General features: G+C 43.8%; 2 protein-coding genes across 15 annotated transcripts in view; one reads left to right on the top strand and one right to left on the bottom strand.

The window, feature by feature from the left end:
• LOC147009568 (uncharacterized) overlaps positions 1–6,366 on the bottom strand; it is a 44,549-nt gene extending 38,183 nt beyond the window's left edge. For 4 of the 8 annotated variants that reach the window (XM_085863026.1, XM_085863025.1, XM_085863027.1 and 1 more), the window contains exons 1-2: positions 6,218–6,366; positions 1,846–1,970 (exon numbers count right to left, since the gene is read on the bottom strand). In XM_085863026.1, coding sequence (XP_085719152.1) covers positions 1,846–1,970; positions 6,218–6,229 — 137 coding nt within the window. In that variant the 5' untranslated portion in view covers positions 6,230–6,366. Of the gene's footprint in view, positions 1–1,845; positions 1,971–6,179 lie in introns of all 8 variants that reach the window. The other 4 variants (XR_015053031.1, XR_015053030.1, XM_085863024.1 and 1 more) reach the window with 2 other exon arrangements.
• A 999-nt stretch (positions 6,367–7,365) lies between these two features.
• The window catches only part of ARFGAP1 (ARF GTPase activating protein 1), a 42,245-nt gene continuing 37,300 nt past the window's right edge, over positions 7,366–12,310 (top strand). For 3 of the 7 annotated variants that reach the window (XR_015052768.1, XM_085861395.1, XM_085861390.1), the window contains exon 1: positions 7,369–7,702. Coding sequence is in view for 6 of the 7 variants with exons in the window: in XM_085861395.1 (XP_085717521.1) it covers positions 7,643–7,702 (60 nt within the window). In the remaining variant the exon portion in view is untranslated. Of the gene's footprint in view, positions 7,703–12,310 lie in introns of all 7 variants that reach the window. The other 4 variants (XM_085861391.1, XM_085861394.1, XM_085861393.1 and 1 more) reach the window with 4 other exon arrangements.

The raw sequence follows: 12,310 nt of genomic DNA, 5'->3' as shown, positions 1-12,310 counted from the left end.
GGAGGGACTATAAGCAGCCATCTTTCATCAGGACTGGTCTCCCATATCTATTGCCCCTGATATTAACTCAGCCTGGGAATTCTTCCGCAGAAACCTACTCTCTCTCTCATGCACAGATCCAAACCATCTGGTCTTCAATTATCCGACATTTTTTTTTCTGCTCATGGTACACTGAATCCTGTGGTTGCTCTGAATAAACTTGCCTTCTCTTCTTGGAAGGCAAATCCGACCGAAAACAACCTCAGTGCATTCCAAAAAGTGTGTGTCCACTCTTGGGAGAGACAGAAAACAACATCTGATCAACCTCAAGAATGAACTTTCAAACTTGTCTCCCTCCTCTAAAACATAGTGGGGCCTTGTTAAGTCTGCTCCCCTTCTATCCCTTCCTTCACTTCAAATGGCACCACAGCCGACTCCGCGTGTTGGAAGGCGAAATGCCTCAATTCTGTGTTTGCTTCCAAATCTTGTGTCCCCAACCCCTTATTTTTTGGTACCCATCCTTCCCTGTCATACCCAACTGCTCCTGGACACTGTGTCTTTTGCACCTGAGAAAGTGGAGGTTCTTTCAACTCTGACTCTGCAACTGGATTCACTGACTCTGGAAAGTCCTCTTCATGTCTTTGATGACGCCACTCTCTGCCGTGACATTCCTCATCCTTCCAACAGACAGGCAGGCAGGAGCCTGTGTTTTTCATGAGTGTTTGTCTTACGTCCTGATCGGGTCAATGTAATAGCTCTTCCACGAGCCTCGACTGTGGACAAAAAAAACAACCCCCAAACGAACTACTTTTGCAGGACCAAGGCTCTTTGAAGAGTGCAGTATCCCCTATCTCAGAGGAAAACAGGTTTTTGGAGATTTTTATAACTTATTCATATGCAGCCTGTGGCTGCATCATCTTTTTTTTCTTTTTTTGGCAATGATAGACAAATAAATGATTCCAAAGACAGAGTAACTGTAATATACTATACATGTGGCTCAGAAGTTTGGCTGTCTCTGGAAATGTCATCAATGTCGGTCAATCTTTTACAAAGTATTCAAAATAGCATAAACACGAGGGTTTGATGGAATCTTATCGGAGTGAAGGAAAGGCATTCTTTTTTTCCGCCATTCTCAAAGGTTAAATAAAATTTTGAAGGAGACAATGCAGGAAAGTGGGTTAGGTATAAAAAAACAGCTTTGTGACGTTCAATAAAGATGTCATTGAGAATGGAAAGGACTTGCGAAGACACAATGCAAGGTTTTATCGGTGATTAAAATGACGTGCCAAATTTTTAACATTAAAGAAAGAAAACTTTTTTTTAATTGGCTTTCTGGCGTTGAATGTTGGTGGAGTTGGTTAGAGTGAATATAGCAGCGAAGGAACAATTTAATAAGAAGAAATAGGAGTCTGCAACTGGACATGATGGCACAAAGGAATCGATCCGTGCACAGCTTTATACTGCAAAGTGCAGCCTTCTCATGGTATATAGATCTCCATAGATCTGAGCATGACCAACATTAAAGTAGATCTGTGTGCGGACTCGCACAGTGGACAGACAAATGGATAAGTGTCTCAGAGAGGTAAATAGCACTTATGAAGTTTTTTTTCACATCAGATGGAGATAGCAGGAGGAGCAGTGACACACAAAGATCGAGGTGATGGAGGAAATGAGAGAAGTGGGGGGGGGGGGGCGCGGAGAAAGGATGCTCGGGATCGAGGGAAAGCTTGCGCGGCTTACCTCACGATAAAGTGGAATTAATTCGAGCCATTAAAGTAATCGCAGTCACGGTCAAATTTAACACAAGTAAGTGATTGAATCTACCAGCACTTTGCTACAATGCTATTAAAGGCCTTCGGTCATTACCAGTTTCTTGCAATCTCTTTCTCCTTCACAATCCTTTCTATCATGACCTGTTGGTGGTTAATTGGATCCACTGCTCGTTTCTCTCCATGCCCTTTATCAGCCATCTTCTGTCGATGCAGGACGACCTGGGGGTACATAAGGTCACAAACACGTACGTACCTATTGTGACAAACTCCGAACAATAGGCGCACACAGACGGTCCGTGCTTTAGATTCCTTTTCAATGAAACTTTACTTGTGTTTGCCAAGAGTTTCGTGTACCTCTTGTTTGTTCGTTAAATCTAAAGCAAAAGTTCGTGTCCTGACTATAATTGTGGAGAGCATGCAATGAAATGATTCCTCTTGACGAGCCTGCATTTGGCAATGCACACTTCAACGTATGTATGACATCATCCAAGATAGTGAAACAAGTCAGAGCATTTAACAATTTTTCGAGGTGACTCCTTTCACACAAGTCACTTGGGCGTTGCCCAATTATATATTTAAAACGTTAAAAAAAAAAAATTATCCAGCATGGGTATTTTAAATACAAAATACGTAACCGATTTGTGCTGTACAAATCTTCATGCATGCGTCGGAATTTTCAAAACGACTTGCAGTGAATAATCGAGATTACATGAGGTCGAGGTGCGGATAACTGGACATAATGCACATTCAAGGTATAATGGTTGGATTAGCTATTACAATGTTATCATCAGAACAACTGTACACACAAAGGCACACCAGGGTTTGTGGAGTAATCCACTGGCACGTCTGCCAAAACGTCAATATCCCAGTCCCAGAAAACTCGAATTGTTTAACTCAAAGCCCAAAACTAAGGAAAATGAAAAAAAAAAAATAAATGTAAAATTGAAGACAAAGATCTAGAGGTAATCAAATAACCAACTAAATACAGCACTGGAGTAGCAGGAGGAACTCAAACAGACCAAGATGGAGTCATTAGGAGGGACCTGGATAGGATTCGGTTTTTAAAAATGATTTAATTTTTATTGTATACACTGTTGCTAAAAACAAACTGAAAATAGAGATTATAGCAAGGAAAAAAAAAAAAACAATGACGAGGCTAACAGCAGGAGAAAACAAGGCCAGAAAGTTTGAAAACAACCCAAAAAGATTCTACCGTGAACTCGGGAAACTGAAGCAGAATGTATCATCCCCTCCTGAAAAAGATGAACTGGAACAATTATGGAAAGGAACTTATGAAGATCAAAAATAACACGATGAGGAGGTGGAATGGATCTGAAACACGGAGAAGAAGCAACATCTCGAGGAAATGCCCCCAGTAATAATTGATGCCGAAAAGATAAGACGACAACTTGCAAAGATGGTAAACTTCAAAAGCCCTGGCCCAGATGGGATCCCAAACTTCTGGCTAAAGCAATTTGATGCTCTCCACATTCACGACACTTGAGCATTCAATGAACTTATCCAAGGGGATCAGGAAATGGATGAATGGCTCACAAACGGTAACACCTGCCTTATCCCAAAATCTGAAGAAACCCAACGGCTAATAACCTGTCTCCCAAAAACATACAAACTTTTAACAGGAATCATCACAGAAATGATGTACCACCACCGAACACAACAACGAGGCCAAGAGGCAGAACAGAAAGGATGCAAGAGAGGATGCTCTGGAACAATAGACTTCTTACTCCAAAACTGCAATACGAGAAGAACCAAATTGTCCACAACCTGGATAGACTATTAAAAAAAAAAAACCTTTTGATCGTGTCCCACATTCACAGATGATAAAGTGCAGCGAAATCAACAAGATAAACCCCCAAATAATCAATCTGATTGAGAAAGCCGTGAATCTATGGAACACCACACTAATCCTGCAGCAGTCAGAAGGAAAGATCGAAATACCAGGAGTGAAGATACGCCGCAGGATCTTTCAAGGAGACAGCTTTTCCCCGCCTCCTGTTTTGCCTGGCTCTGGATTCACGAAGTAACCTCATTAATGAGCAACGGCACGGATACGCCATAACGACAAATAAAAGAACGTTCAAAGAAACAAGAAAGGTGACACGACTACTATACATGGATGATTTAAAATTCTGCACCGAACGACAAAAAATTGCCAGAATAACTGAAATTCATGAAACAGGACCCTGACGACATCCAAATCGAATTTGGCCGAGATAAGTGTGCCAAGTGCACATTCGTGCAAGGTAGACCAACAAAAATCGATGCTTCCCGAAAGTGTACCTGCCGAGGAAGGAAGGAGGTGGCGGCCCAATGGAACTCGATCAAGTGCACAGAGCATATGAAAAGTTCAACAAAATACACAATACAATTTGCACACAAACATGAACACAATGAGCCAGAAAAGGTATCTCTCACTCACCTTGTCAAAAAACTTCCAGAAATACTGGTGCATAGAAGATGTCATAAACCAAAACAGCAACATATACAGCCCCAACAATTGCAAAAAAAGACAAAAGAAAAATACAAGATGAAATACCAACAGATATATAGTGACAAATGGGAGAAAGACAAAAGAGCAGGGTAATATTAAAAAAAGAAAAAGAGTTGGACAGATTGGGGATAGACAAAGAAGGATCACTGGATTGGCTTAGAAGAGGTCAGCTCAATTGGTACAGAGAAGGAATCATTATAAATGGCCAAGACCAAGGACACGACACAAATGGTTTAAAAAAATGGCAGGACTGAGCCAATCAGACAGGTGTTGGTTCCGCAAGGTAGAAACAGAAAGCCGAGTGGCCTCCTCTAGGGATGTGAAAAACTCATGTCAGAACAGCTGTACACACAAAGACACAACAAGGTATGTCGAGTAATCCACCGGCACATCTGTAGAAATTTCAATATCCACGTTCCACAAAACTCATGGAAACACGAACCAAAAGCAATCATTGAAAACAAGAACATAATGCTCACGTACAACCCGATGATCCCATCCAGCGTGAACATAGAAAACAAAGCACTGTAACCGGACAAAGTACTCAGAGATAATAAATAAATAAATAAATAAATGACATTGCTAATTGAGATTTCAGCTCCAAAAGATTTTGGCCGAAACAACGCAGAAATCAAGTAAATTACAAAATACTGAGATTCCGAAAAAGAAGTGAAAAAAACCGTGGAATTTGAAGAGATCTCAAATTGTACCCGTGATGATTGAAACAAAGGGAATGCTGAAGAAGAATCTGACAGAGATCTTAAAAAAAAACATCCCTCGGGATTTTATACTTCGAGTCCTGGGAGAGGGCTCCGTCCCTCCTCCAAAACCCAAATTTGGAGATAACAATCAACGAAGCACACGCACACGTACAGGTACACACACACACGTACAGGTACACACACACACACACACGTACAGGTACACACACGTACACACACGTACAGGTACACACACGCACAGGTACAGGTACACACACACGTACACGTACAGGTACACACACACACGCACAGGTACAGGTACAGGTACAGGTACACACACAGGTACAGGTACACGCACAGGTACACGTACAGGTACACACACACGCACAGGTACAGGTACACACACGTACACGTACACGTACAGGCACACACACACGCACACGTACAGGTACAGGCACACACACGTACACGTACAGGTACACACACGTACACGTACAGGTACAGGCACACACACGTACAGGTACACACACACACACGTACAGGTACACACACGTACACACACACGCACAGGTACAGGTACACACACACACGCACAGGTACAGGTACACACACGTACACGTACAGGTACAGGTACACACACAGGTACACACACACGCACAGGTACAGGTACACACACGTACACGTACAGGCACACACACACGTACACGTACAGGTACAGGTACACACACAGGTACAGGTACACGCACAGGTACACACACATACACACACGTACACGTACAGGTACACACACACGCACAGGTACACACACGTACACATACACACACGTACACGTACAGGTACACACACACACGTACAGGTACACACACAGGTACACGAACACACACGTACACATACACACACACGTACAGGTACACACATACGTACACACACATGTACACACACACGTACACACACACGCACACGTACGCGTACACACACGTACACGCACACACACATGTACACACACACGTACACGCACACACACACGTACACGCACACGTATACGCACACCTCTCCCGTCACCGGGAACGGACGAGGCTCATAAAAGGAAAGAGACTTTGTTCCACATCTATTAACCGATGAAGGATCCACGATTACCTTATTTATTTTTTCCAAATCAATATAAGCCACAAATCTGCAAATCATCAAACATACAATCATTATTTAATTATTCACCGAGCGAAATCGCTGCTAATCTCTGCGCCGTCACCAACCAACGTGTCCATTCATGGATCTGTGGGCCGTATCCAATGGCAACGACTACGTCATGTCTCCCTCCAAAATTTCCGTGTTTTCTCTCATTTCTTTTTCCTGCTTTATATGTACCGGCACATGGGTACTTTTTTTTGCGTTTATTGAGGCCAAATCGGAATAACAGCTAAAAAAAAAAATCCTTTTCCATTTCGGCCTAAGATCGTCTGAACGAATGATACAACACATTTGGAATCTTTTTTTTTCATTTCAAAACAATTATTTTTGCACCATTTATATTCCAAAAGGAACAGTACAAATATGAATGGGGCGGAAGGGAGAAAATACAGGCCGAGCGCGCAACATATACAATACACCTTAAGTTGGTCCGCCGTCACCATGGCCTGAGAGTTCTTTTGTTGCATAAAACGATACGCACATTCGTGCTGTATATTTGTGTATATATATATATCTATATGTATATGTATATATATGTAGCTGCAATGTGTATTATATATGTTGCAATATATTAATTAATTAGGTAGGTAGCACAGACACGGGACAGTGGTCAGGGGGCTGGGAGATTGTCATATTTATGTACGTATTAAATAGATGACTCCCGAACCATACTTTCACCTCATTTCACATTTTATCTTCGGCTGTAGTTCTTTCCCCTCTCTTCCTCTGTGGGGATGAAATAAGTACATTTTCCCGCTTCATTATATTTTTGACTTTCTGGAAATGACGACACACTCGTGACTCGTGTTTATAATATTGACGTGTAAAACGTTTTATTTAAAAAGAAACACTTCGGAACAATTTACAAATCGAACGATACTTTGTGATAAACGATCATACACCGAGATAATAAAATTTTCATCGCGAAATATAAAATTAAAAAAATTCATGTTTTTATTTTTATTTTATTGCTGTGGTTGTCGGATTCTTGTTCTTTATGCAACGTCATCCGCCATGGCGGTGAAATTCTGTCGGATTCTTCTTCTTTATGCAACGTCATCCGCCATGGCGATGAAATTCGGTCGGATTCTTCTTCTTCTTTATGCAACGTCATCCGCCATGGCGATGAAAGCCGGTCGGATTCTTCTTCTTTATGCAACGTCATCCGCCATGGCGATGAAAGCCGGTCGGATTCTTCTTCTTCTTTATTCAACGTCATCCGCCATGGCGATGAAAGCCTGTCGGATTCTTCTTCTTCTTTATGCAACGTCATCCGCCATGGCGGTGAAAGCCGGTCTTCGTGGTTAAATCGACAATGGTGCCCGGTTTTATAATGAAATTCCGTCACATTCCCATTGGAGAAGCGCACGACACGTTTGCCTTTTTCACTTTCACCGATTGATCCTTGCTTTGGGTTCGTCGGTGAAGCTTGACCTGCCAGAGCAGCGGCGGAATCGGACCGAGAACGATACCAGGGCCGAGACCGAGGCATGGCGAGTCCAAGAACCCGGCGGGTTCTCAAAGAGGTTCGAAGCCAGGACGAGAACGCGGTGAGCCCTCGGGAGTGTTGTTTGAGACGGCTCGTTTTACTGCTGCCATTGTTATCCTTCATATTATTATCTTGTCTTTCACTGAAAGGAGAAATCTGCCTGTGACACTTTTCCACCTCAAGGGTTCCTGCTGTCGAATAATAAATTAAATAAAAATTAGGAGGGATGACCTTGGGCTCACCTGGTGGAACCGATGGTTTGAAGAAACCTGTGAGAGAACCATGGAGAGATGATTCCTCCCAAGCGACGTCGAAATCGGGTCAATACTTCTTGAGAGGTCAAAAGTAGCGATCCTGGAATCATTTTGACCTTTGACCTTTGAATTGACCTCCTTGGGTGGAATTTATTATGACTAGCCGAAACCTCGTCACAGACGGATTCTGTTCATTCAACCACCCTCACCAGCTCACCCACACTCGAGGGACATGGACTGGACAGGGCGTGCTTGCCCCTGCCCACTCATCCCCCACCCCTGCCCCATCCCCCCCCCGCCTACTCATCCCCCGCCTCATTCCACCCCCCACCTTCAATTTGTTTACCCCCGCCCAAAAATTTGCTTACCTTGCCCCCCGCCTCTTCACTCCCCGCCCCCCCGTCTCTTGATTCCCCGCCCCCGCCTCTTCACTCCTCGCCCCCGTCTCAACGAAAAGTGTTTATTCTGCTTCAGAGTTGAAAGTTGACTATTGCCACGATGTGCGATGCACTCTTACAGGTACGAAGTTTCTTTCAGTCCAGGTCACAGTACCGAGAAAAACGTGACGCGACCGCTAGGAGGAGCACAAAATTGGTCCTTCAGTATTAATATATAGATTTTTTTGATGGGATTTGTGGGACATCAGGGGGTCTTGGTCCTCAGAAGTTCCACAAAGTTTGGTGAAAATAGGACGATGAGTTTTAGCGTCCACGGGTGATGAGGGTTGCGGTCGAATTACGGAGAAGAAGATCCGAGTGTCTACATACTGACTGACTGACAACGCGCGATGCTTTCAGCTCACCTGAACGATGTTCCAGGTGAGCTAAAACTGGCGCCGTTGGAAATCTATTAATCGATTCCTTATAAGGCAATCTAATAATCGATTTACATGCAATAAAAAAAAATCGTGTCGTTTAATCATAGAGCTGCCTGTTTTAAAATCCATCTTTCCAAGATTGTGGAGGAAGAAGAAGACGAAGAAGCGTGCCCTCGAGCTTTAATTTAGAGCAGTGTTTCTCGACCTTTTTTTGTCCCACGCCCCACTTTGATTTTCAAAAAAATTGTACGCCCCACCATGATTGGAGACACTACAGTATATACTGTAAAGGATTCGGTGGTCGTGGGATTCGCACCCTACTCTTGACAGCCAAATGTTGAAGATTCGGCGTCGCTTAACAGCACCGCCGTCTCCGGGGTTATTACGCCGGCTAGTTCGGCACAGGTCTCGGGTCATGCCCCTCGGATTGCGATACCAAAGTACACCTGGGCCTTTACCAGTTGGGGAAATAGACCCCACCCACAGACTGGGTTTATCAGAGACCGAGCAAAGTCTGCCAGTCCGTACCCCGTTTTGGTTTTATCTACAAATCGAGCGGATTGTTCCTCAGCACGGCACGAATAAACGCAATACGGCAACTTTCATATGAATCAGCCAGATTTATTTGGGACACATTGGGGAATACGACACAAGCAAAGCACTCACGAACGTTATAATTGGGTGGTCGCCAGAGTACCCTTATTGTCGGGTTGTGTGTGTCTGTGTCTGTGTCTGTGTCTGTGTCTGTGTCTGTGTCTGTGTCTGTGTGTGTGTCTGCGTCTGCAACGCGAGGCTCCACAGCACAAACCAGCAAACCGATTTCGATGAAACTTGGCGAACAGGTGCCATATGGGCTGAGAGTGTGCGCGTTTGAGTTTCGTTGCTTAGTAACCACCCATTGCTATAGGCCCAGTCACACCTTGACGTTTTTGCCAGCTTATGCCGATTTTTGGAAAATTTGTGTAAAACGCTGGTACACGTCGAATACATTATGGGTAAGTTTTGATAATATTGAGAGCACGCTGAAAAACACTGCCATACGTCATAGTACGCTGGCTTTAAACATTGTACTTTTCGGTTGTCCTCAAATTTTCCATGCTTGAAATTTTAAGACTTATGCCAGCGTATGACTCACACGTTCCGCATAACTCTGGCCATAAGTTGTAGGCACGCTACGTGATCATTGACACACATCGACACACGTTACTTGTAAGTTACTCATAAGTCGAAACACGTCTAGGTAATGTTTAGCGTACCCGAAACTTATTTCTAACCTATGAGTAACGTGTTGTAGGCACGTTACGCGATCGTTGTCACACGTCGACACACGTTACTTGTAAGGTACTCATAAGTCGAAACACGTCAAGGTAATGGTTAGCGTCAGTGTTCCAGATTCCCTGGGGTTTTTTTTTCTTCTTCGGTATGACGGTGATGTCGACACTTCGATTTCTAGTGCGGTTATAATATAATATAATTAATAGGCTGCCACTCAACGATTTAAATCATAACCGCACTAGAAATTGAAGTGTTGACATCACTGTCATACCGAAGAGAAAAAAATAAATAAAAATCAAAATAAAAAAAAACAGGGAGTCTGGAACACTGACGCTAACCATTACCTTGAGTGTTTTGACTTATGAGCACCTTACAAGTAACTTTTGTCGACGTGTGCCAACGTTCGCATATAGTGCGTACAACTTATTCCCATCGCATGCGGAACGTGTGTCATACGGCAAGTACGTCGTAAAATGTTTAACACGTTCATAATTACAAGATGTACTCCACTTAATACGACGTACGATAGCATACTTTAGCGTTTTATTCACACATACCAAACTTACCCATACCGTATTCGACGTGCACCGCATTTTAGACGCATTTTTCAGAGGTCGGCATACGCTGGTAAGATCGCCAAGGTGTGACCGCGATGTTGACACTTCCATTTCTGCGGCGGTTATGATTTGAATCGTTGTGCGGCAGCCTTTTAATAAGCTACGTCACGTCATCGTCGGCGATGCGTGTAGCGCGCTATGCATAAGTTAGACTATCGTTGGGCAGAGGTTGGGAAGGCTGACAACAGGCTCAGCATTCGTTGGTATAAGTTAGCTATAACACAACAAAACGTTCTGTGTCCATCACTAATATGTTATGCATACGACCAACTCGTTATGAATACGTCCGAATCTTTAAAAAAAAAACATCAAAAGTTTAACGTAAGCCAGCGTTTTACATACATTTTAATACGTTGCCATTGCTGGCTAAAACGTCAAGGTGTGACTGGGCCATATGCAGCGGCCGAAAAACCGCGTTTTAAGAACCCAAACAGTATTTTCAATACTTATCCTACAGTTTTGAATGTGGAGAAAAGAGACTTCGAATTAAACACTTTGAGATATTTAGAAAACTGTCCTTGAGCCGATTTTTGATTTAGGTTTTATTTTTCAAATGGTAGTTCTTCAAAAATAGGGTGTCTATTTTCCATCAATTTTTTTTTTGTTTGTATGTAATGGACAGCTCTGGAGGCCAGAGGAGTCAACCGATTTTGATGAAACTTGACATGTATGTTCATACCAGTTGTATGCTTTTGAGCACTGTTGCTATGGACACCACCGTTGCCTAGCAACGGGACTTTGAAATTTTAGAAAAATCCCAAAAAATATATTTTTTCGAAAATCAAAAATGGCCTTTCAGGTTTTTATGCGCACTATAATCAACCTCTTTGTCAAAAAAATTCAGCCCGATCTGTCAAAAACTGTATGACTAGTATGCAATTATGTAGCGACCACCCATGTCGCCTACCGGCTTGTTAATCTATAACCCACTCTTAACTAGGGAGCTGCGGATATGGGTTTCGAGGGGAACCCAAGCGAGACAAACCTTAGGCCTGGATGCCATGCAGACAAGACACAGAGTACTTGGTGATGCCTCATGGACGAGGTGAAAGTGTCAAAGGCACGAATGCGGCTCGTGAGAAGCTGATGTCAATGGATTTGAGCGCCCTAGCTCGAGCACACCGCGTGGCAAGATGGCGCTCGTACACCTTCTCTCGGCACCGCTTGCGCACCAGCGTGGCAAGATCGTGCTCGTTCTCTTATCAGCACCACTTGCGCAGGCAGCCTCGGCGCGTCCAGCCCCCCGTAAGGTCGACGGCACAAGACAGTCATATCGATGATGGTTTCCAGCTGGTTTCTCACAAGGTCCAGTCTACAAATCCAGGCCTGGCCTGTTCACTAGACTTGGCCAAATTGGGGTGTTGAGCTCCACAGACGGATCGATTAGATGACAAGACGTGTCGAGCCGTGCAAGGAGTCAGGACAGTCAGAGGCTCCATGACTGGACTCAGGATGAACCTGTGGATGACCTCAGGCTGGATCCATAACCGAAGAGGAACAGCTCGTCGAGTCACTCCTCACAAAGCCGATCGCAACTTCACAAAGCAGCCAGTTCCTCTTGCCTTTCGGGGCGGGCCTCTCTCATGAAGCCGATCCCCAACCGACAAAGCAGTTCCTCATGCCATTCGGGGCGGGCCTTTCTCACGAAAACAGATCGCAGACTCGACCAAAGCACTCCTCATACAGCACATCGCAGACTCGACACA

This window comes from Eptatretus burgeri, chromosome 17 (assembly GCF_056783735.1).
Source record: "Eptatretus burgeri isolate ZD-2024b chromosome 17, Ebu_testis_v1, whole genome shotgun sequence".
Classification (NCBI taxonomy): domain Eukaryota; kingdom Metazoa; phylum Chordata; class Myxini; order Myxiniformes; family Myxinidae; genus Eptatretus; species Eptatretus burgeri.
This window is presented reverse-complemented; position numbering and strand designations above follow the sequence as displayed.